This window comes from Bufo gargarizans, chromosome 5 (assembly GCF_014858855.1).
Source record: "Bufo gargarizans isolate SCDJY-AF-19 chromosome 5, ASM1485885v1, whole genome shotgun sequence".
Classification (NCBI taxonomy): domain Eukaryota; kingdom Metazoa; phylum Chordata; class Amphibia; order Anura; family Bufonidae; genus Bufo; species Bufo gargarizans.
The window spans coordinates 394,664,065-394,688,392 of NC_058084.1; the positions used below are offsets into that span (position 1 = coordinate 394,664,065).

The window sequence follows — 24,328 nt, forward strand, 5'->3', positions numbered from 1 at the left end:
GGGTTGAAGTACAATTCCCAATTTAGCAATTTCATAATTTAGTGGTTTCTGCTATATCAGAGCTATTTGAAATCTATCCCTAAAAGGGTATATAATATTGAAGGTGCACATAGGGTCATTCAGAATAACTTCACACACACGCTTCTGTGCATTTCCAAGTCTAATTCTGTCACTAAATCCATACCGGTGACCCAGCGCCTAAATACTAGGCCTCAAATTTAAATCCCTCTAAATCTCTCGTTACCCACCACTGTACTGTTGTTGCTGGGCAAGATATTTAGTGTCCGTCAAAGCACATTTTTTGTTCTGGGTTGAAGTACAATTCCCAATTTAGCAATTTCATAATTTAGTGGTTTCTGCTATATCAGAGCTATTTGAAATCTATCCCTAAAAGGGTATATAATATTGAAGGTGCACATAGGGTCATTCAGAATAACTTCACACACACGCTTCTGTGCATTTCCAAGTCTAATTCTGTCACTAAATCCATACCGGTGACCCAGCGCCTAAATACTAGGCCTCAAATTTAAATCCCTCTAAATCTCTCGTTACCCACCGCTGTACTGTTGTTGCTGGGCAAGATATTTAGTGTCCGTCAAAGCACATTTTTTGTTCTGGGTTGAAGTACAATTCCCAATTTAGCAATTTCATAATTTAGTGGTTTCTGCTATATCAGAGCTATTTGAAATCTATCCCTAAAAGGGTATATAATATTGAAGGTGCACATAGGGTCATTCAGAATAACTTCACACACACGCTTCTGTGCATTTCCAAGTCTAATTCTGTCACTAAATCCATACCGGTGACCCAGCGCCTAAATACTAGGCCTCAAATTTAATTCCCTCTAAATCTCTCGTTACCCACCGGTGTACTGTTGTTGCTGGGCAAGATATTTAGTGTCCGTCAAAGCACATTTTTTGTTCTGGGTTGAAGTACAATTCCCAATTTAGCAATTTCATAATTTAGTGGTTTCTGCTATATCAGAGCTATTTGAAATCTATCCCTAAAAGGGTATATAATATTGAAGGTGCACATAGGGTCATTCAGAATAACTTCACACACACGCTTCTGTGCATTTCCAAGTCTAATTCTGTCACTAAATCCATACCGGTGACCCAGCGCCTAAATACTAGGCCTCAAATTTAAATCCCTCTAAATCTCTCGTTACCCACCGCTGTACTGTTGTTGCTGGGCAAGATATTTAGTGTCCGTCAAAGCACATTTTTTGTTCTGGGTTGAAGTACAATTCCCAATTTAGCAATTTCATAATTTAGTGGTTCCTGCTATATCAGAGCTATTTGAAATCTATCCCAAAAAGGGTATATAATATTGAAGGTGCACATTGGGTCATTCAGAATAACTTCACACACACCCGCTACTGTGTATTTTCAAGTCTAATTCTGTCACTAAACCCATACCTGTCACCCAGCGCCTAAATACTAGGCCTCAAATTTAAATCCCTCTAAATCTCTCGTTACCCACCGCTGTACTGTTGTTGCTGGGCAAGATATTTAGTGTCCGTCAAAGCACATTTTTTGTTCTGGGTTGAAGTACAATTCCCAATTTAGCAATTTCATAATTTAGTGGTTTCTGCTATATCAGAGCTATTTGAAATCTATCCCTAAAAGGGTATATAATATTGAAGGTGCACATAGGGTCATTCAGAATAACTTCACACACACGCTTCTGTGCATTTCCAAGTCTAATTCTGTCACTAAATCCATACCGGTGACCCAGCGCCTAAATACTAGGCCTCAAATTTAAATCCCTCTAAATCTCTCGTTACCCACCGCTGTACTGTTGTTGCTGGGCAAGATATTTAGTGTCCGTCAAAGCACATTTTTTGTTCTGGGTTGAAGTACAATTCCCAATTTAGCAATTTCATAATTTAGTGGTTTCTGCTATATCAGAGCTATTTGAAATCTATCCCTAAAAGGGTATATAATATTGAAGGTGCACATAGGGTCATTCAGAATAACTTCACACACACGCTTCTGTGCATTTCCAAGTCTAATTCTGTCACTAAATCCATACCGGTGACCCAGCGCCTAAATACTAGGCCTCAAATTTAAATCCCTCTAAATCTCTCGTTACCCACCGCTGTACTGTTGTTGCTGGGCAAGATATTTAGTGTCCGTCAAAGCACATTTTTTGTTCTGGGTTGAAGTACAATTCCCAATTTAGCAATTTCATAATTTAGTGGTTTCTGCTATATCAGAGCTATTTGAAATCTATCCCTAAAAGGGTATATAATATTGAAGGTGCACATAGGGTCATTCAGAATAACTTCACACACACGCTTCTGTGCATTTCCAAGTCTAATTCTGTCACTAAATCCATACCGGTGACCCAGCGCCTAAATACTAGGCCTCAAATTTAATTCCCTCTAAATCTCTCGTTACCCACCGCTGTACTGTTGTTGCTGGGCAAGATATTTAGTGTCCGTCAAAGCACATTTTTTGTTCTGGGTTGAAGTACAATTCCCAATTTAGCAATTTCATAATTTAGTGGTTTCTGCTATATCAGAGCTATTTGAAATCTATCCCTAAAAGGGTATATAATATTGAAGGTGCACATAGGGTCATTCAGAATAACTTCACACACACCCGCTACTGTGTATTTCCAAGTCTAATTCTGTCACTAAATCCATACCGGTGACCCAGCGCCTAAATACTAGGCCTCAAATTTAATTCCCTCTAAATCTCTCGTTACCCACCGGTGTACTGTTGTTGCTGGGCAAGATATTTAGTGTCCGTCAAAGCACATTTTTTGTTCTGGGTTGAAGTACAATTCCCAATTTAGCAATTTCATAATTTAGTGGTTTCTGCTATATCAGAGCTATTTGAAATCTATCCCTAAAAGGGTATATAATATTGAAGGTGCACATAGGGTCATTCAGAATAACTTCACACACACGCTTCTGTGCATTTCCAAGTCTAATTCTGTCACTAAATCCATACCGGTGACCCAGCGCCTAAATACTAGGCCTCAAATTTAAATCCCTCTAAATCTCTCGTTACCCACCGCTGTACTGTTGTTGCTGGGCAAGATATTTAGTGTCCGTCAAAGCACATTTTTTGTTCTGGGTTGAAGTACAATTCCCAATTTAGCAATTTCATAATTTAGTGGTTTCTGCTATATCAGAGCTATTTGAAATCTATCCCTAAAAGGGTATATAATATTGAAGGTGCACATAGGGTCATTCAGAATAACTTCACACACACGCTTCTGTGCATTTCCAAGTCTAATTCTGTCACTAAATCCATACCGGTCACCCAGCGCCTAAATACTAGGCCTCAAATTTATATCCCGCTGAATTTGAATACAATACATTGGGCCAAATAATATATTTGTTGTTGTGGTGAACCATAACAATGAGAAAAACATCTAGTAAGGGACGCGGACGTGGACATGGTCGTGGTGGTGTTAGTGGACCCTCTGGTGCTGGGAGAGGACGTGGCCGTTCTGCCACATCCACACGTCCTAGTGTACCAACTACCTCAGGTCCCAGTAGCCGCCAGAATTTACAGCGATATATGGTGGGGCCCAATGCCGTTCTAAGGATGGTAAGGCCTGAGCAGGTACAGGCATTAGTCAATTGGGTGGCCGACAGTGGATCCAGCACGTTCACATTATCTCCCACCCAGTCTTCTGCAGAAAGCGCACAGATGGCGCCTGAAAACCAACCCCATCAGTCTGTCACATCACCCCCATGCATACCAGGGAAACTGTCTCAGCCTCAAGTTATGCAGCAGTCTCTTATGCTGTTTGAAGACTCCGCTGGCAGGGTTTCCCAAGGGCATCCACCTAGCCCTTCCCCAGCGGTGAAAGACATAGAATGCACTGACGCACAACCACTTATGTTTCCTGATGATGAGGACATGGGAATACCACCTCAGCATGTCTCTGATGATGACGAAACACAGGTGCCAACTGCTGCGTCTTTCTGCAGTGTGCAGACTGAACAGGAGGTCAGGGATCAAGACTGGGTGGAAGACGATGCAGGGGACGATGAGGTCCTAGACCCCACATGGAATGAAGGTCGTGCCACTGACTTTCACAGTTCGGAGGAAGAGGCAGTGGTGAGACCGAGCCAACAGCGTAGCAAAAGAGGGAGCAGTGGGCAAAAGCAGAACACCCGCCGCCAAGAGACTCCGCCTGCTACTGACCGCCGCCATCTGGGACCGAGCACCCCAAAGGCAGCTTCAAGGAGTTCCCTGGCATGGCACTTCTTCAAACAATGTGCTGACGACAAGACCCGAGTGGTTTGCACGCTGTGCCATCAGAGCCTGAAGCGAGGCATTAACGTTCTGAACCTGAGCACAACCTGCATGACCAGGCACCTGCATGCAAAGCATGAACTGCAGTGGAGTAAACACCTTAAAACCAAGGAAGTCACTCAGGCTCCCCCTGCTACCTCTTCTGCTGCTGCCGCCTCGGCCTATTCTGCTGCTGCCGCCTCGGCCTCTTCCTCCGCCTCTGGAGGAACGTTGGCACCTGCCGCCCAGCAAACAGGGGATGTACCACCAACACCACCACCACCACCTCCGTCACCAAGCGTCTCAACCATGTCACACGCCAGCGTTCAGCTCTCCATCTCACAAACATTTGATAGAAAGCGTAAATTCCCACCTAGCCACCCTCGATCCCTGGCCCTGAATGCCAGCATTTCTAAACTACTGGCCTATGAAATGCTGTCATTTAGGCTGGTGGACACAGACAGCTTCAAACAGCTCATGTCGCTTGCTGTCCCACAGTATGTTGTTCCCAGCCGGCACTACTTCTCCAAGAGAGCCGTGCCTTCCCTGCACAACCAAGTATCCGATAAAATCAAGTGTGCACTGCGCAACGCCATCTGTAGCAAGGTCCACCTAACCACAGATACGTGGACCAGTAAGCACGGCCAGGGACGCTATATCTCCCTAACTGCACACTGGGTAAATGTAGTGGCAGCTGGGCCCCAGGCGGAGAGCTGTTTGGCGCACGTCCTTCCGCCGCCAAGGATCGCAGGGCAACATTCTTTGCCTCCTGTTGCCACCTCCTCCTTCTCGGCTTCCTCCTCCTCTTCTTCCACCTGCTCATCCAGTCAGCCACACACCTTCACCACCAACTTCAGCACAGCCCGGGGTAAACGTCAGCAGGCCATTCTGAAACTCATATGTTTGGGGGACAGGCCCCACACCGCACAGGAGTTGTGGCGGGGTATAGAACAACAGACCGACGAGTGGTTGCTGCCGGTGAGCCTCAAGCCCGGCCTGGTGGTGTGTGATAATGGGCGAAATCTCGTTGCAGCTCTGGGACTAGCCAATTTGACGCACATCCCTTGCTTGGCGCATGTGCTGAATTTGGTGGTGCAGAAGTTCATTCACAACTACCCCGACATGTCAGAGCTGCTGCATAAAGTGCGGGCCGTCTGTTCGCGCTTCCGGCGTTCACATCCTGCTGCTGCTCGCCTGTCTGCGCTACAGCGTAACTTCGGCCTTCCCGCTCACCGCCTCATATGCGACGTGCCCACCAGGTGGAACTCCACCTTGCACATGCTGGACAGACTGTGCGAGCAGCAGCAGGCCATAGTGGAGTTTCAGCTGCAGCACGCACGGGTCAGTCGCACTACAGAACAGCACCACTTCACCACCAATGACTGGGCCTCCATGCGAGACCTGTGTGCCCTGTTGCGCTGTTTCGAGTACTCCACCAACATGGCCAGTGGCGATGACACCGTTATCAGCGTTACAATACCACTTCTATGTCTCCTTGAGAAAACACTTAGGGCGATGATGGAACAGGAGGTGGCCCAGGAGGAGGAGGAGGAGGATGATGAGGAAGAGGGGTCATTTTTAGCACTTTCAGGCCAGTCTCTTCGAAGTGACTCAGAGGGAGGTTTTTTGCAACAGCAGAGGCCAGGTACAAATGTGGCCAGCCAGGGCCCACTACTGGAGGACGAGGAGGACGAGGATGAGGAGGAGGTGGAGGAGGATGAGGATGAAGCATGGTCACAGCGGGGTGGCACCCAACGCAGCTCGGGTCCATCACTGGTGCGTGGCTGGGGGGAAAGGCAGGACGATGACGATACGCCTCCCACAGAGGACAGCTTGTCCTTACCCCTGGGCAGCCTGGCACACATGAGCGACTACATGCTGCAGTGCCTGCGCAACGACAGCAGAGTTGCCCACATTTTAACCTGTGCGGACTACTGGGTTGCCACCCTGCTGGATCCACGCTACAAAGACAATGTGCCCACCTTACTTCCTGCACTGGAGCGTGATAGGAAGATGCGCGAGTACAAGCGCACGTTGGTAGACGCGCTACTGAGAGCATTCCCAAATGTCACAGGGGAACAAGTGGAAGCCCAAGGCCAAGGCAGAGGAGGAGCAAGAGGTCGCCAAGGCAGCTGTGTCACGGCCAGCTCCTCTGAGGGCAGGGTTAGCATGGCAGAGATGTGGAAAACTTTTGTCAACACGCCACAGCTAACTGCACCACCACCTGATACGCAACGTGTTAGCAGGAGGCAACATTTTACTAACATGGTGGAACAGTACGTGTGCACACCCCTCCACGTACTGACTGATGGTTCGGCCCCATTCAACTTCTGGGTCTCTAAATTGTCCACGTGGCCAGAGCTAGCCTTTTATGCCTTGGAGGTGCTGGCCTGCCCGGCAGCCAGCGTTTTGTCTGAACGTGTATTCAGCACGGCAGGGGGCGTCATTACAGACAAACGCAGCCGCCTGTCTACAGCCAATGTGGACAAGCTGACGTTCATAAAAATGAACCAGGCATGGATCCCACAGGACCTGTCCGTCCCTTGTCCAGATTAGACATTAACTACCTCCCCATAACCATATATTATTGGACTCCAGGGCACTTCCTCATTCAATCCTATTTTTATTTTCATTTTACCATTATATTGCGATGCTACCCAAAGTTGAATGAACCTCTCCTCTGCCTGTGTGCTAGGCCTAAATATATGCCAATGGACTGTTGCAGTGGTGGCTGACATGAAGCCTGATTCTCTGCTATGACATGCAGACTAATTCTCTGCTGACATGAAGCCAGATTGTCTGTTACGGGACCTCTCTCCTCTGCCTGGGTGCTGGGCCTAAATTTATGACAATGGACTGTTGCAGTGGTGGCTGACGTGAAGCCTGATTCTCTGCTATGACATGCAGACTGATTCTCTGCTGTCATGAAGCCAGATTGTCTGTTACGGGACCTTTCTCCTCTACCTGGGTTCTGGGCCTAAATTTATGAAAATTGACTCTTACAGTGGTGGGTGACGTGAAGCCTGATTCTCTGCTATGATATGAAGACTGATTCTCTGCTGACATGAAGCCAGATTGTCTGTTACGGGACCTTTCTCCTCTGCCTGGGTTCTGGGCCTAAATTTATGAAAATTGACTCTTACAGTGGTGGGTGACGTGAAGCCTGATTCTCTGCTATGATATGAAGACTGATTCTCTGCTGACATGAAGCCAGATTGTCTGTTACGGGACCTTTCTCCTCTGCCTGGGTTCTGGGCCTAAATTTATGAAAATTGACTCTTACAGTGGTGGGTGACGTGAAGCCTGATTCTCTGCTATGATATGAAGACTGATTCTCTGCTGACATGAAGCCAGATTGTCTGTTACGTGACCTTTCTCCTCTGCCTGGGTTCTGGGCCTAAATTTATGAAAATTGACTCTTACAGTGGTGGGTGACGTGAAGCCTGATTCTCTGCTATGATATGAAGACTGATTCTCTGCTGACATGAAGCCAGATTGTCTGTTACGGGACCTCTCTCCTCTGCCTGGGTGCTGGGCCTAAATATATGCCAATGGACTGTTGCAGTGGTGGCTGACGTGAAGCCTCATTCTCTGCTATGACATGCAGACTAATTCTCTGCTGACATGAAGACAGATTCTCTGTTACGGGACCTCTCTCCTCTGCCTGGGTGCCGGGGCCTAAATATCTGAGAATGGACTGTTCCAGTGGTGGCTGACGTGAAGCCTCATTCTCTGCTATGACATGCAGACTAATTCTCTGCTGACATGAAGACAGATTCTCTGTTACGGGACCTCCCTCCTCTGCCTGGGTGCTGGGCCTAAATATATGCCAATGGACTGTTGCAGTGGTGGCTGACGTGAAGCCTCATTCTCTGCTATGACATGCAGACTAATTCTCTGCTGACATGAAGACAGATTCTCTGTTACGGGACCTCCCTCCTCTGCCTGGGTGCTGGGCCTAAATATATGCCAATGGACTGTTGCAGTGGTGGCTGACGTGAAGCCTCATTCTCTGCTATGACATGCAGACTGATTCTCTGCTGACATGAAGCCAGATTCTCTGTTACGGGACCTCTCTCCTCTGCCTGTGTGTGTGCTGGGCCTAAATATATGCCAATGGACTGTTGCAGTGGTGGCTGACGTGAAGCCTCATTCTCTGCTATGACATGCAGACTGATTCTCTGCTGACATGAAGCCAGATTCTCTGTTACGGGACCTCTCTCCTCTGCCTGTGTGTGTGCTGGGCCTAAATATATGCCAATGGACTGTTGCAGTGGTGGCTGACGTGAAGCCTCATTCTCTGCTATGACATGCAGACTAATTCTCTGCTGACATGAAGACAGATTCTCTGTTACGGGACCTCCCTCCTCTGCCTGGGTGCTGGGCCTAAATATATGCCAATGGACTGTTGCAGTGGTGGCTGACGTGAAGCCTCATTCTCTGCTATGACATGCAGACTAATTCTCTGCTGACATGAAGACAGATTCTCTGTTACGGGACCTCTCTCCTCTGCCTGGGTGCCGGGGCCTAAATATCTGAGAATGGACTGTTCCAGTGGTGGGTGACGGGAAGCCAGATTCTCTGCTATGGAACCTCTCTCCAATTGATTTTGGTTAATTTTTATTTATTTAATTTTTATTTTAATTCATTTCCCTATCCACATTTGTTTGCAGGGGATTTACCTACATGTTGCTGCCTTTTGCAGCCCTCTAGCTCTTTCCTGGGCTGTTTTACAGCCTTTTTAGTGCCGAAAAGTTCGGGTCCCCATTGACTTCAATGGGGTTCGGGTTCGGGACGAAGTTCGGATCGGGTTCGGATCCCGAACCCGAACATTTCCGGGATGTTCGGCCGAACTTCTCGAACCCGAACATCCAGGTGTTCGCTCAACTCTAGACAGGGACTAAAATTTTTTAAAATAATCTGTTCCATTGGTGGGTGACCTTAACCCATTTCTGGCGATGAAAAAACCTTGCTCTGCATAGGTGAGAGGGACTTTAATTTCTAAAATTCGTCTTTAATTGGTCCTTTCATTCGATCCTTCTGCTTTAATAACTTGTCCGACATTTCCGCTTCATCCCATTGCAGCCATTGACCTCCCTTGGATGAGGTCTCCCTTTCTCACGCTCTCTCTCTGGCGTGGAACCCTGATTCGCCGATAACCGTGATCAACATGATAGGCTCAGAAAAGAACATCGAAAGTTGATAGAGAAGATATCCAAATGGATGGTGGACGTTACAGGGACGTGCGATCAGGCAGAAGTTATCTAAAGTCAACAAAGCGGCAGCAGGGCCTCTCCTGGTTAACGTTTCCAAATCCAAAATACCCCAGTGACATTCCCTATAATTTTTTATTAATCATTCCAATAACAGGGCATCTTAGGAGTATTGTTATTTATCGTCACTACCTCCCCGAGTCAGGAGTGCGTAATTGTTGCGCTCTCCCTCCTTTTCTTCAATTCTTCTGCTTTAATAATTTGTCCCACATTTCTGCTCTATCAAAATTAAATTTCATTCATTGATCTTTCTTGGATGTGGTCTCTTTCTCACGCTCCCTCTCCGGCGTGGAACCCTGATTCGCCGCTAACCGTGATCAACACGGTAGGTGCAGAAAAGAACATCGAAAGTTGATAGAGCAGATACCCAATTGGATCGTGAATATCACGGGGAAATGCAACGTGGTGTGGCAGTATGTTTGCACACGCCTACACGAATTGACTTATGGGTCTGCCCCCTGCAACTTCTGGGTCTCCAAATTGGGCACATGGCCTGGACTTGCCCTTTACGCCTTTGAGGTGCTGACCTGCCCTGCAGCCAGTGTATTGTCTGAACTTGTGTTAAGCACGACTGGAGGGGGTTATCACAGGTTATATTTCCCAATGTTATGAGGTGTACCCTAATTTAAAAAAATAAAAATAATTGTAAAACCGAAAAGCAGTGTAGGCTACCTCCTCCACCGCCACCGCCGCTTCCACCAACACGGCCACATCCACTGCCTCCTCAACCTCCTACTCCATATGGACCTCGTCCTCCTAGATCAAGATTATTATTTTTTATTTTTACATACTTTATGTTACTTTATGTTATTTAAAGTAATTTCCCTATCTACATTTGTTTGCAGAGCACTTGCCATGCTCTTAACCACATTGTGATGCCATTTGCAGCCCTTTAGCTCTTTCCTTGACATTTTCTCAGCCATTTTAGTGCTCAAAAGTTCGGGTCCCCATTGAACATCCAGGTGTCCGCTCAACTCTAATCTGGAACAGCTGCAAATGAAAAAAAAAATATTGGTGTAGTAATTCCAGATGTTCTTCTTTTCTTCTTTCTTCAGGAAAAGTTGAAATAGCAGTGGTGGTGCAACACAAGTCCCAGCAAGCCAACAGCAGCACAGAAAAGCACAGAACCTCTCTGCATTCAGTCACCAGCTAGAATGGCTGCACGCAGGGAAGCTCAGCCCTTTCCTGTGCAGATATAGAGCTGCCATTGGCTAAAGCATTGTTCCAGCCAATTGCAGCTCTGGCAGCGGATGCCAAACGCTGGTGTTCCCTTCCTCACCCCGGGGGAGACCAGTGCTGACCGGTTCAGCACTGGTCTTCTCCCCCTGACTCCCCCACTGACGTGCCCTGCAGCTTCTTCCCCCTTCCTGCTTCCGGTGCTGCAATGTGCCGGTCTTCATTGACTGGCCAATTGCAGCACTTGGAGCTGCAGTGGGCGGTGCTGTACCATGCTGCCCTTACCATAGCTGCCTGACGGTAAGAGTAAGCATGGTGTCCCGATTCCCCCGCGATTCCCTCCCAGCGCCCTGAAGACCTTGTGCCATACATGTACGTCACTGGTCCTTAAGTCACGTCCAGATGTGATGTACATGTATGGCAAGAAAAGCATTAAAGTATAAACTTGCTTATCCTGTACGGTGAATGCTGCTGATTCATAATTTCTGTCCCTTCACCTCCCAATTTTTTTTTTTTATAGTGATTGAAAAAGTCATACACACTTTAAGCTTAAACAGCTTTAAAACATTATGGGGGTCAAAATATGACGATGTACCTATTGGGTTGCACACTGAGGAAATACAAAGCGAATGTGAGATAAATATAAGAGATAGAAGAGAGGAGAGTGTTCTGTGAGGGAACTCAATCCATCCCATTTTTGTGAGAGACTATGAGACCAATATGCTGACCAAATTCCTTTGCTCTCCCATTAGCCTGTGGATGAGAGACAAGGACTGGGTAAAAGGAAGCCAGTAGTCCTATATCTGCTCTTGGCCTCTACATTGTACAATTACACTCAATCTAAGTGCGCCAACGGTACCAGCAGCTGCCAACATAGAGGACTATTATGTGTTTTTTAACCTTGGCCCTCAGAGATCGCAAGCTAGTTAGCTAGATAGGCTGATGCTACTGGTGTGTATGTACCCAGGTGCACGGTGTGAAGGTGGGGTGACAGTTTTGTTGTTACCTGTTGAAACGTACTGCATTAATCTTGTACTAATGTTTGCTACTTGTTACATGACAATTATAATTAATCTCTTCTCTAGTAGATTAATTATCTTTCCCTCGGTGCCTTTCACATGAGTTGCACATTAGACCTACCAGCCTACCTGTTGCTATGGTAATAAAGGCCTCTTTCTTTTATTATACCTATCTATAAGCTACTACTGGTGCTGAGTAGTAGTCCTCCGAGTTATCCCTGGTGGAAGAACCTCCCACTACCTATCTTACAAGTGAGACTCAGGTACCGACAAATAACAAGTGAAATCATCCGAACACCTACGGACGGTGAGGAATCCAGGTGTTACACATATCATTAGTCATGTTATTTGCAAAGTATGGGCACCAAGAAACTCACATTAGTGCCACATTACTTCCCCAATCTCCAACTGTGCCTGTACTAGCCTTCTACCCTGCTGCATGGATTATGACATATGCATTCCATAGTGCGGGTAAGGTGATCAGGCGCCTGATAACCCTTTGCATGCATTACAACATACATTCTACAAGGCAGGGACAGCTTACATGCTCCCAGCATCTATACAACTACAAATGAGAGAACACAAATTTATATATGTACCCGACACATATGTTGGAAGCATTTCAATGTGTGTTCCATCATATGAGAAGAAGAGATTTATCATATATGTATATGATATGATATATGTATAAATATAAACAGTGTAGTGAAAATATTAGAGAATGTGTTACATTTCTTATTTAATCGGGGTAAAAATTAAGTCAGTCATACATATACTAATTAGAGATGTCGAGCGAACCGCCATTGACTTCAATAGGCATGTGAATTTTAAAACCCACAGGGACTCTTTCTAGCCACAGTAGTGATGGAAAAGTTGTTTCAAGGGGACTAACACCTGGACTGTGGCATGCCGGAGGGGGATCCATGGCAAAACTCCCATGGAAAATTACATAGTTGACGCAGAGTTGGATTTTAATCCATAAAGGGCATAAATCACCTAACAATCCTATTTTTTTTTTTAACAACGTGGTTTAAAACATCCAGTGTGTGTATACGATCAGGTATGATGTTGTATCGATCAGGTAGTGTAAGGGTTACGCCCGCTTCACAGACGGTGACAGACCAAACTCCCCTTTTATTGCACCGCAAACAACCGCAAACAGTCCATTTGCCCAACAGCAAACTTCCCATTTGCACAAGGTTGGATGCCAAGCTAACCATGTTCCGTTGATGTCATTGAAGGTTTCTTCCTCCACCCAGCCACGTACAACACCAAGGGTCCCCGAAAGGTGAATTGAATAGATTTTTCGAACGGGGAGATGGTTAAAAAAACGCTGGCTCCCTCCCCTTTGTTTGAAGCCACGCCACGGTCACTGCGTCTGCGCCGTGCAATTTACTGTCACACCCGATATGAGTGGTATTTTCTGTAGTACTATTCTCATCAGTTTAATCCCTGTTACGTCCCCTATCCAGGGACGTGTGTCGAATTGATTAATCATTGTCGAATTAACGACATCCTGAAATAATTTTGTCCTGAGCTCTGTACTTGCTTTGTATTGGAATTGATGGGGATTTTTTAAATTGTCTGCATTATTTCTAATAAAAAAATCATAATAAAGTCTCTTAGGCTACTTTCACACTAGCGTTCGGGTGTCCGCTTGTGAGCTCCGTTTGAAGGGGCTCACAAGCGTCCCCGAACGCATCCGTCCAGCCCTAATGCATTCTGAGTAGACGCTGATCCGCTCAGAATGCATCAGTCTGGCAGCGTTCAGCCTCCGCTCCGCTCAGCAGGCGGACACCTGAACGCTGCTTGCAGCGTTCGGGTGTCCGCCTGGCCGTGCGGAGGCAAGCGGATCTGTCCAGATTTACAATGTAAGTCAATGGGGACGGAGCCGTTTGAAGATGACACAATATGGCTCAATCTTCAAACGGATCCGTCCCCCTTTGACTTCAGGCTACTTTCACACTTAGAATGAAGAGTAAAAGTGAGGCGGCTCTCTATTGACAAGAGAATGGAGTATGGTGCTCAATCCAAACAGAGCGTACCCAACGCTTGTGGTGAGGGAATATGAGTAAAAGTAGAGGGATGGCACTCAGAACAATTGAGGTGTATGGAAAAATAATATTATTTAATATGGAATAGCTGATGATAAAAATATCAAATATAATGTCTGTATATAAAACACATGCGGAAATATAATCAATATTCAATATAAAAAGTACATGATAGTAATAAAGATAAAAATATAAAAATATGAGGGTGGTTGAGTAATGAATAAATGTCAATTCAATACAATCCTGCTGGAAAAGAGACAATCTTATAGGCCTGTTGGAAAAGAGTCTTATCTTATATTGTAATGACCAATATTATCCTGGTACAATATAATGTCAATGATGTGGAATCCTGCTGGAAAAGAAAAGTGCTCCTGGTATAGGAGGAGGAGAGACAGTCTCGTGAGCCTGTTTAGGAAAAAAAGGGAAGGTCCAGTCTCATAATATATATTCCGGTATGGAGATGGGGTATCCTGATGTATGCTGAAGAGTGGATACCTTTCTATAAGGGTCTAATTATAGATCCCAAAATTATGGGGTGGAGACCGATAAATCCGATTCCGTTTTTGGTTGTTATTCACAGATCCAGTATTGGTAAGCTGTGGAATAAAGACTGCTTTGTAAGCAGGTACATTACCCTCCTTGCGGCTGTTGATGAGCTGGTCAGTGGTTCCTGTCTGGGCGGCGGTGTCCACGTGTGCCGTTCCCGCTCGCTGTCTGCTCAGGCCATTGGTTGCTGCTAGGTGTCGTCACTTCCGGTGACATCACCTGCGTTCCTAGGATCTCCCGCTCAGTGCTGTTAGAGCTTGCCACGTGGAGGCTGGTGGCGGGAAACAGAAACGCTGCAGCTTTTTTCGGAGGGAAGTGGGTAGATAGCTCCGGAGCTGATCTATAGTTGTAGGATCCTTCTTGTTTGTTGCTAGCTAGATGACATAGGCTTACTCAATGTCCCATACGCGTTTCAGAGCGTACTGCTCCTTCATCAATGGGAATGAGTAGCCTATTTCTTTTTGGGACTATATATGCATCTGATTGAGTCCAATTAGTGGATATGGGAGTGGTCAAAGTTTTTTTCAAGATATGGGAGTGGTCAAAGTTTTTTTACTTTTCTTTACTTTTTTTCTTCTTTTCTTTGGATAGGTTGTGTAATAAATCTTCAGGAGAAACAGTGAAATGGATAATCCAATATAATGGGTGGACAGTTTATCGGATACAAAAGATATATAAAATGAGAATATAAAATGGAGGAATATACAATAGAGGAATAAAATATACAAGGTGTATATGTATATAGCAGTATGTGAAGATTCAGATAAATACAAATATAGATAAAATACATTATAATATAATAAAATGGATGGATAGATCCCATGAATGAATATATATCCGGTGATAGAGCAGGAAAATGGTGTGGCAGTCTAAAATTTACAGTCTAGGAGTGACGTTAGGCTGTTGTCCTTTCTTATAATATTCAGAGGAAGATAATGTTTTCGAGATGGGAGGTGGGGACTTGATCGTGTATATGGGGAGGGGCCCACCCGGGAGGAGGGGTCGGAGTGCTGGTAAGCAGCCGGACTACGACCCCAATTCCCAGGGGGGGGCACCCCGCCAAGTGAGGAGTCTCCGTTCTTTTATAGAAAGCCGAAGATTTCCATTTCTGCATTGAGGCTTTTAGGAATCATTGTATTGAATTCAAATATTTTCCTGGATTCGGACTTAGACATGGCGGCTATATGGTTACCGCCTCTCCATTGACGTGTGATTTTTTTCTATGGCTACATAGGTAAGTGATGATGGATCGCAGTTGTGGTGTTCCTTATAGTGTTTGGAGACGGAATGCAGCTCGTAGCCCTTTTTAATATTCGAGATGTGTTCAGATGTTCTCGTTTTGAGTAATCTCTTTGTGCGCCCTACGTATTGTTTGTGACAGAGGAATTGTAGAACATAGATGACATTATTGGAGTGGCAGGAGAGATGTTCTCGAATCTCATGAGAGATGTTGGCAGGAGAGATGTAAACATGAGATTCGAGAACATCTCTCCTGCCACTCTAATAATGTCATCTATGTTCTACAATGCCCCTGTCACAAACAATACGTAGGGCGCACAAAGAGATTACTCAAAACGAGAATATCTGAACACATCTCGAACATTAAAAAGGGCTACGAGCTGCATTCCGTCTCCAAACACTATAAGGAACACTGGGGTGTCAACACACTCATAGAGGTGATGATCGCTTTATTGTGATACGCAAGCCCCTTCACCACAACAAGGTACCAATCACGAAGGGGAATTGACACATGTATGTGCCTTTTTTTTTGTTTTTGCAGCCACATTGCAGCACTAGAGGCCAGAAAAATTGGGTATGTACACATGCCTGAAAAACTAGGTATTGTTGCAGCATTGATGTTTTCCAGGCAGAAAGGTGACTAAAACATTGTGGCTTGAACCCTAGTTGGTGGCGGAGAATTCACAAAAGTCATCCGGTATGCAGACATTAAATACAGCAGCGTGGGGACCATTTTGAGGCCAAGGCATGTCATCAGGCCTTTTGTTAGTCAAACGTATCCCCCACTGTCAGTCCCTTCGGGATCCATGCCTCATTCATCTTAATGAGGGTGAGGTAATCAACACTTTTTTGACCGAGGCGACTTCTTTTGTCAGTGACAATGCCTCCTGCTGCACTGAAGGTCCTTTCTGACAGGACACTTGAAGCGGGGCAGGCCAGACGTTCTATCGCAAAGTGGGATAGTTCAGGCCACAGGTCAAGCCTGCACATCCAGTAGTCAAGGGGTTCATCGCTCCTCAGAGTGTCGATATCTGCAGTTAAGGCGAGGTAGTCTGCTACCTGTCGGTCAAGTCGTTCTCTAAGGCTGGATCCCGAAGGGCTGTGGTGATGTGTAGGACTGAAAAAGCTCCGCACGTCCTCCATCAACAACACATCTGTAAAGCGTCCTGTCCTTGCCGCCGCGGTCGTGGTAGGAGGAGGATTACTTTCACCTCTTCTCCTGTTAGATTCCCGTTGTGCTGTGACATCCCCCTTATAAGCTGTGTAAAGCATATTTTTTAGTTTGGTTTTGAACTGCTGCATCCTTTCTGACTTCCGGTAATTTGGTAACATTTCCACCACTTTCTGCTTATACCGGGGGTCTAGTAGTGTGGCCACCCAGTACAGGTCGTTCTCCTTCATCCTTTTTATACGAGGGTCCCTCAACAGACATGACAGCATGAAAGACCCCATTTGCACAAGGTTGGATGCCGAGCTACTCATTTCCTGTTCCTCCTCCTCACTGATGTCATTGACGGTCTGTCCTTACATCAGATGAGTCTGTGGACACAGAGCAATGCCCTAGCTAACGCTTTCCCTATTGAATCAGCAGCAGAAGCACTGTCCCTCCTCTCACTGTGAATGCAGCTTCCGAATGAATCAAAAAAGGATGCTGTCCAGGAGGTGGGAGGGGCTGGGAGGGAGGGTCTGCTGCTGATTGGCTGGAATGTGTCTGCTGACTGTGAGGTACAGGGTCAAAGTTTACTCAATGATGATGTATAGGGGGCGGACCGAACATCGCATATGTTCGCCTGCAGCAGCGAACGCGAACAAGCGATGTTCGCCGGGAACTATTCGCCGGCGAACTATTCGGGACATCACTAATACTAATGGGGTCGAAGTGGCCCATGAGAGGATCCTCTGGTGGGTCCTAGTTCTGAAGCATTAATGAGCACCTCATACTACAGTAGTATTTTGAATATACTGAAGTACTGTAGGACAGCAATGCACTTTCTCATTCATTGTATTTTTCAGGGCGTGATGTTTGGAAAGTCTGGGGAAAATCTGATAATGAGGCTCAAATCTTTGTCATTTAAAGCATTGCTCCGACAGGTAAAGCAGTTTACAATTGTTTTGAATTATTTTTTCTATATGATTTTCTGGATGCTGATATGATGACACTTAAAGGGATTGTGCAGCCTTTTTATATTGATGACCTATCCTCAGCTGATCAGCAGAAGTGCCAGGTGTTGAATCCCCATCGATCAACTGTTTGAAGAGGAAGCGGCACTCCATGTGAGTTCTGCTTCATCTTCTTTACACTACACATTGTCTCCCCAGTAGCGATGGCGTAGTGTAACTATAAGTACTCACTCTATTCAACTTAATGGTTCTCGCTCCATCCAGGTGTAATTACACTGCGCTTACAAGACAACGGGCAGTGTAACGAAGAGGAATCAGTGCTCAAACTGAGCGTTGCCTCCTCTTCAAACAGCTGATCGGTGGGAATGCTGGGTGTCGGACCCCCGCCAATCAGATGACCTGTCATGAGGATAGGTCATGAGTACAAACAGGCTGCACCACCCCTTTAAGGCCCTTTTACATGTTGATATTGATCGAGCGATAAACAAGCTGTCATTTGAGTCATTAAAAGTTTTAATAACAGCAGATAAGCAGAGTATCGTATAAGTGTGATCGTGTAATAATTAAAGGGCTTCTGTCACCCCACTAAACTGTTTTTTTTTTGGCTTCTTATAATCCCTATACCAGGGGTAGGCAACCTCCGGCTCCCAGCTGTTGTGAAACTACAACTCCCAGTATGCATACTTGCTCTGCTCTTCTAAGAACTCTCATAGAAATGAATGGAGCATGCTGGGAATTGTAGTTTCACAACAGCTGGGAGCCGGAGGTTGCCTACCCCTGCCCTATACAGTGATGTATGAATACATAATGTTATTAGTCATTTTAGTTCAGTAGATCATGAATAAAACATACTTTTATAATATGTAAATCACCTGTCTACCAGCAAGTAGGATGGCTACTTGCTGGTAGCAGCCGCATCCTCCTATCATATAGACGCCCCCACCGCATGTTGATTGACAGGGCCAGCGAATGCGATCGTCCTCTGGCTGGCCCTGTCTGCTATCAAGATCTCGCGCCTGCGCCGTAACGGTATTCAGTCGGCGGAGGAGCACTGAGAGGAGGACGCTCACTTGGCTGCTCCATCCTCAGTGCACCTATATGATCCTCAGGGCGTCTATATGATAGGAGGATGCAGCTGCTACCAGCAAGTAGCCGCCCTACTTGCTTCTAGACAGGTGATTTACATATTATAAAAGTATGTTTTATTCATGATCTACTGAACCAAAATGACTAATAAAATATTATGTATTATGTATTCATATATCGCTGTATAGGGATTATAAGAAGCCATAAAACTTTGTAATAGAAGAGAAGCAGAAGATTTATCATTTCATTTTTGCCAATTTGTTGGTGTGAATACATTGAGAAATATGGTGTTCCAAATGAGAGCCATATATTTAGAGCACTTGTTCTACTTTTTCCAACATAAAAGTCGGATAAAGTGGGTGAGGCCAATGGCAAAGTTTTTTTAATTTTATTCCAATTTGTATTTAATTAAAATTTCTTCCACTTGATTAAAAACATATACATTTGTCAGAAATCTGGGGAGTTGCACATGTTCTGCATTGCCTGAGAGTGATTGACCCACGTATTATACTGGGGAACTGGGAGCATGGGGCGCATACTACGTTTAGCTATGCGGCTTGATGAGATTTGTGTATACCCCTGGAATTCACTATTTAATCCTATTGGAACTATGAAATTTAAATTGAACGTATATTTTGACTCCATTCTTGACATCGCTTTAATGGAGCCCCTCTTTCCAATTTGCCTTAATTTTTCCCACTCCACATTTATGTGACCCCACTAACTTTCGTTCATGTTAGGATAGTGACACTCACTATTCCTACTTTCTCTTAATATTATATATTATATATTATATTATATTATTATATTATATTATTTTTGATAGAGCTCTTTTAGTTCTACCCACATATATTTTCTTGTAGGGACATGTTTTTCTATAAATTACTCCCTCCATTTGACATTTGCTGTGCAATATTTTTCTATTATAATTGCCATCACGCTTATTATAAACACTGGATCTCTTCTCTTTAATTTTCTGCAGCACATATATTTTTTACATAGAAAAATCCACTCAGGAGGCCGTTATTTCGGTTACTTTTGTTAGTAGTAATTATCTTCTTTATTGTGGGGACTGTTTTATTACCTATATTTTGGGTTCTTTTGTAATTAATTCACGGCTATATCGATATGGCTGTCATGGCCCATAACAGGTAGGAACTAGTGTTAGGGACCACTCATGGAGGCGACCTTGCCTTGGTGAGTGGCTTATTACGCTTTGGCCAAAATCTACATCAATGTCTCATTCAACATCCAGCATAGAGGCAGGGCAGAGTGCTGGCTGCAGAGTGCGATTGCATTTGTGTTTTTGCGTTTGTATCTGTATTTCGCCATAGCAATGTGCACCTGCATAGGGTTGTGCTCACTGAACCCCCCACATTTTTTCTTTGTAGTATATATTGGAGGCGTGGCGATCTCCATGCAGTCATGCACACCTGACCTGTTAGTCTGCCCTGGAGGCTGGTTTTAAAGTCAGTATAAAACTGAGTCTGCTTATATAGCACCTACCAGTAGCCATTTGGCTCCAGGAGAAGTATATAGTGGGCTCAGCATGCATGTTGGTACTTGCACCCCTGGATCCGATGAAAGCTGTAATGGCACCGGACGGGGTTAAAAGCAGAGTGTGCTTGGCGTGCATGCTGTACCTGCGCTCCCTGGACTTTGTGTGGCTGTCATGGCCCATAACAGGTAGGAACTAGTGTTAGGGACCACTCATGGAGGCAACCTTGACGTGGTGAGTGGCTTATTACGCTTTGGCCAAAATGTACACCAATGCCTCATTCAACATTCATCATAGAGGCAGGGCAGAGTGCTGATTTGCAGAGTGCGATTGCATTTGTGTTTTTGCGTTTCTATCGATAGCTACTTGAGCGTCCCACAATCAAAAGAAATTCACTGCTAGTGTGGGGTAATGCTTAAAACAAAATAATAATTATTTATTGAAATATAATAAAAAGTAGGTAGGAATAAAACACAAAAGAAAAAGTACCGATGTGAATGGCAACAGAGCTGCCACCACCAATATCAACTACATCACTCAACCGGGGAAGTAGGCATGAAGACCACCCACACACATAAGTGTGACCCTGGTGAGGAGGTACAGGAGGTATGGGGAACCAAATCTAGCCCCCACTAGTTCACCGTGCGGTTCAATCACACGTGGAGGCCACGTGGCCAAATATGGCTCAGTCTAACTCCCTCGACCCCAATAGTGTTCAATTAGTGGGTGGTTACCCTTATTCCTTAAAGCTACAGCTGTGTGAGGATAGGCTGGGGTCAGCCATTGTTTGCTGGAGCTGACTAATGCTACACTGTAAGACAGGAACGGTATCCCTCTCAGATAGTTGCTCCTATAGACTTTACCCATGACCATCCACAGCACGAACAGCATGATCCCCCTTCCTGTTCTCTATCTCTACGCGTTTCTGCTGATATTAGCATCATCAGGAGCCGAACAGAAGCATACACTGAGGATGATAAGAGGACTGGCTACACACACGCTGTTGGTGTGGAGCCTCCGGCACTGGTAGGGCTGTGCGCGGCCGCATGCACAGCTGACTTAAAAGAACAAGTCCCCGCCTACACAGGGGAGGGATGATCGGGCTGGTATCCAATCGGAAGGAGGAGGGAGGAGTGGACAACCAGAAGGTGCCACTCCCTGCCCTCCCCAACGTCATTGGCCGGAAAGCTGAGGTGCCAACACAGTCAGGGAGACAAAGCGGTCAATATCAGCTGCTGGACATACACTAATATGGGACAACAGCAGCAATGTATAGGAGATCAAAGGAGTCACACAGCACATAGTCCACAGCGAAACCTCGCCACTGAAATCTCTAGGGTTATGTAAATAATCAAATTATTGTCCACATTAATCGGCACCCAGATGCTACTCATACAAAGATCGCCACAATATGCCTAAATCATGTGGTAATTGAGTTGGCAAAGGGATTTACCTAAGCTAGAAATATGTGAGCAGATTACAAGAATGATGTGAACGATATATATTTGTTCAATCCAGGGGCGGATTAAGTGCATGATAGGCCCGGGGCTGTCTAACCAACTTGCCCCCCCCCCCCCCCTCCCTCCATTTTATTTTTATTTATTTTTTTTTATGAAGAGGCTGCAGTTTCTTCTTAGGCCATATGACATCTTCAGACAAAAAAAAAATACCTCAAATTGGGTCCTAAACTGAAAAATTTGGTTGCCAAATTTAAAATACATATAATTATAATAAAAAAAGACATGGAGGAGAATACAGCACCACATACCTCTTACATCCAGTGACCTCCCCTGTCATGTAGACCTTCTCTTTCTCTTCTCCTCCATTTGACCCAGACAACCATGGCAAATTCTTTCAGCCGCATCTCGTCTCTACAGTTTGTAACACAGACACGTTAGATTTCTCAATTTTTCCATCAACCTCCTCATCCTGGTGTCCCCATAGTGTCATCCTGCTGCCACTCCCAATGCTGTGCCCGTTTTGCTCCCCAATGTCCAAGGTACTATACTGCTTAAAAATAGTGACCCTAATAGACATAATTGGAGTCATTTATCAAACTGGTGTAAAGTAGAACTAGATTTCCAAAAGAGCTGTCAAATATGAAAGGTGGAATCTGATTGGTTGCTATGGGCAACTAAGTCAGTTCTACTTTACACCAGTTTGATAAATTACCCCAAATGTTCCTATAGTGTCCACAGCAGTTATAATGTCCCTTAGAGTGCCCCGAGTAATAATACCACCCTCTATTGTGCTCCAGGCAATAATCCCTGTATACTGTCGCCAAAAATAATTGAATTGCCCCTACAGTGCCTCCCCAATAGCAACACCCCCATATAGTAATTTCCACCACACTGCCCCCACATAGTAATCCCCCATAGTAATTTGCCCCACACAGTAATTTCCCCAAACTGCCCCCATATAATAGTTTGCCCCCACAAAGTAATTTCCCCTACATAGTAATTTCCACCACACTGCCCCCACATAGTAATTTCCCCCATACTGCCCCTCCATAGTAATTTCTCCCACATAGCAATTTCCTCACACTGTCCCCACATAGCAATTTCCCCCACATAGTAATTTGCCCCCACACTGCCCCCACCTAGTAATTTTCACCACACTGCCCCCACACTGTTCCCTCATAGCAATCACCCCACACTGCCCCCACATAGCAATTTCCCCACACTGTCCCCACATAGCAATTTCCCCCACACAATAGTTTTCCCCACACTGCCCCCACACAATAGTTTCCACCACATAGTAATTTTTCCCCACATAGCAATTTCCCCACACTGTCCCCACATAGAAATAACCCCACACTGTCCCCACATAGCAATTACCCCACACTACCCTCACACAATAGTTTCCACCACACTGTCCCCATATAGTAATTTCCCCCCCACATAGTAGTCCCTCCCATAATAATGTGGCCCCACACAGCCCCATATAGTAATTTCCCCCCACATAGTAGTCCCTCCCATAGCAATTTGCCTCCACATTGCCCCATATAGTAATTTGCCCCCACATAGTAGTCTGGGTCCCTCCCATAATAATTTGCCCCCACACTGCCCCCATATAGTAAGTTGCCCCCACACTGTCCCATATAGTAATTTTCCCCCACACTGTCCCATATAGTAATTTGCCCCCACATAGTAGTCCCTCTCATAATAATTTGCCCCCACATAGTAATTTGCCCCCACATAGTAGTCCCTCCCAATGCCATAATAATTTAGCCCCACACAGCCCCCACATTCCCCCTCACATGTACTCGAGGTCTCGACTCTTCCCTAGTATGTACTCCTCTGTGTGTCGTCCCCCACATGTCCCCCAAAGTAGGCACAGGAAATAAAAAATAAAAAAAATGGAAAAAAAATGAAAAGCTAAATACTCACCGTCCAGGGCCAGGCACTTGCTCGCAGACGAAGGTTCAAGGCAGGCGTGCACACGTCAATGTGCTGTGTCCCGGCACAGGCACGTGATGACGTCATCACGCACGCCTGCGCCGGGATTTCACTACCGCATAGGCCTCAGTCATAGTGGCCCATTGACAAAGTGGGGAGGTGGCAGCAGCATGAGGAGACTACATAGTAGTGATGTGGCAGCAGCATAAGCAGACCACAGAGTTGGTGGTGGCCGGGTGCACTTCAAGTATGCCACAACCTGCTGGTTCAGGTTCTGCTCTATGTCTACCTGCTGCTGCCAGTGATTAGTTTCTTCAGTAGGCGGGTGAGGAAAACTGCTCATCAGCGACTCTAGACTAAATTTGCTGCTGTTGGAGCTGGTAATACTCCTGCCCACTAGTGATGAGCGGCATAGGCAATATTCAAATTTGAGATATTTCACAATTTTTTGGCTGAGTATTAGCCACAAATTCGAGAATTCGTGATCTCCAGTCATTATTTACTTGATTGCGAAAATCGGCAATGTAATATATTCACAATAAAAATTTGAGATTAGAATATTCGCGATAAACACTAAGGGGTAGGCAACTTTCCTATTGTTTGCTAGGGATGTTGCTAAGTGCCGATAGTCATGATAAATTCGCAATTAGAATAGTCGC

The 24,328-nt window shown here is 45.4% G+C and overlaps 1 protein-coding gene across 6 annotated transcripts in view; it reads left to right on the forward strand.

Annotated features, from left to right (window-relative positions):
- The window catches only part of LOC122939628 (ATP-dependent translocase ABCB1-like), a 902,460-nt gene that overhangs the window by 546,192 nt on the left and 331,940 nt on the right, over positions 1–24,328 (forward strand). For all 6 annotated transcript variants that reach the window (XM_044295741.1, XM_044295743.1, XM_044295745.1 and 3 more), the window contains one exon: positions 17,580–17,657. In XM_044295741.1, the coding sequence (XP_044151676.1) occupies positions 17,580–17,657 (78 nt within the window). The remainder of the gene's footprint in view (positions 1–17,579; positions 17,658–24,328) is intronic.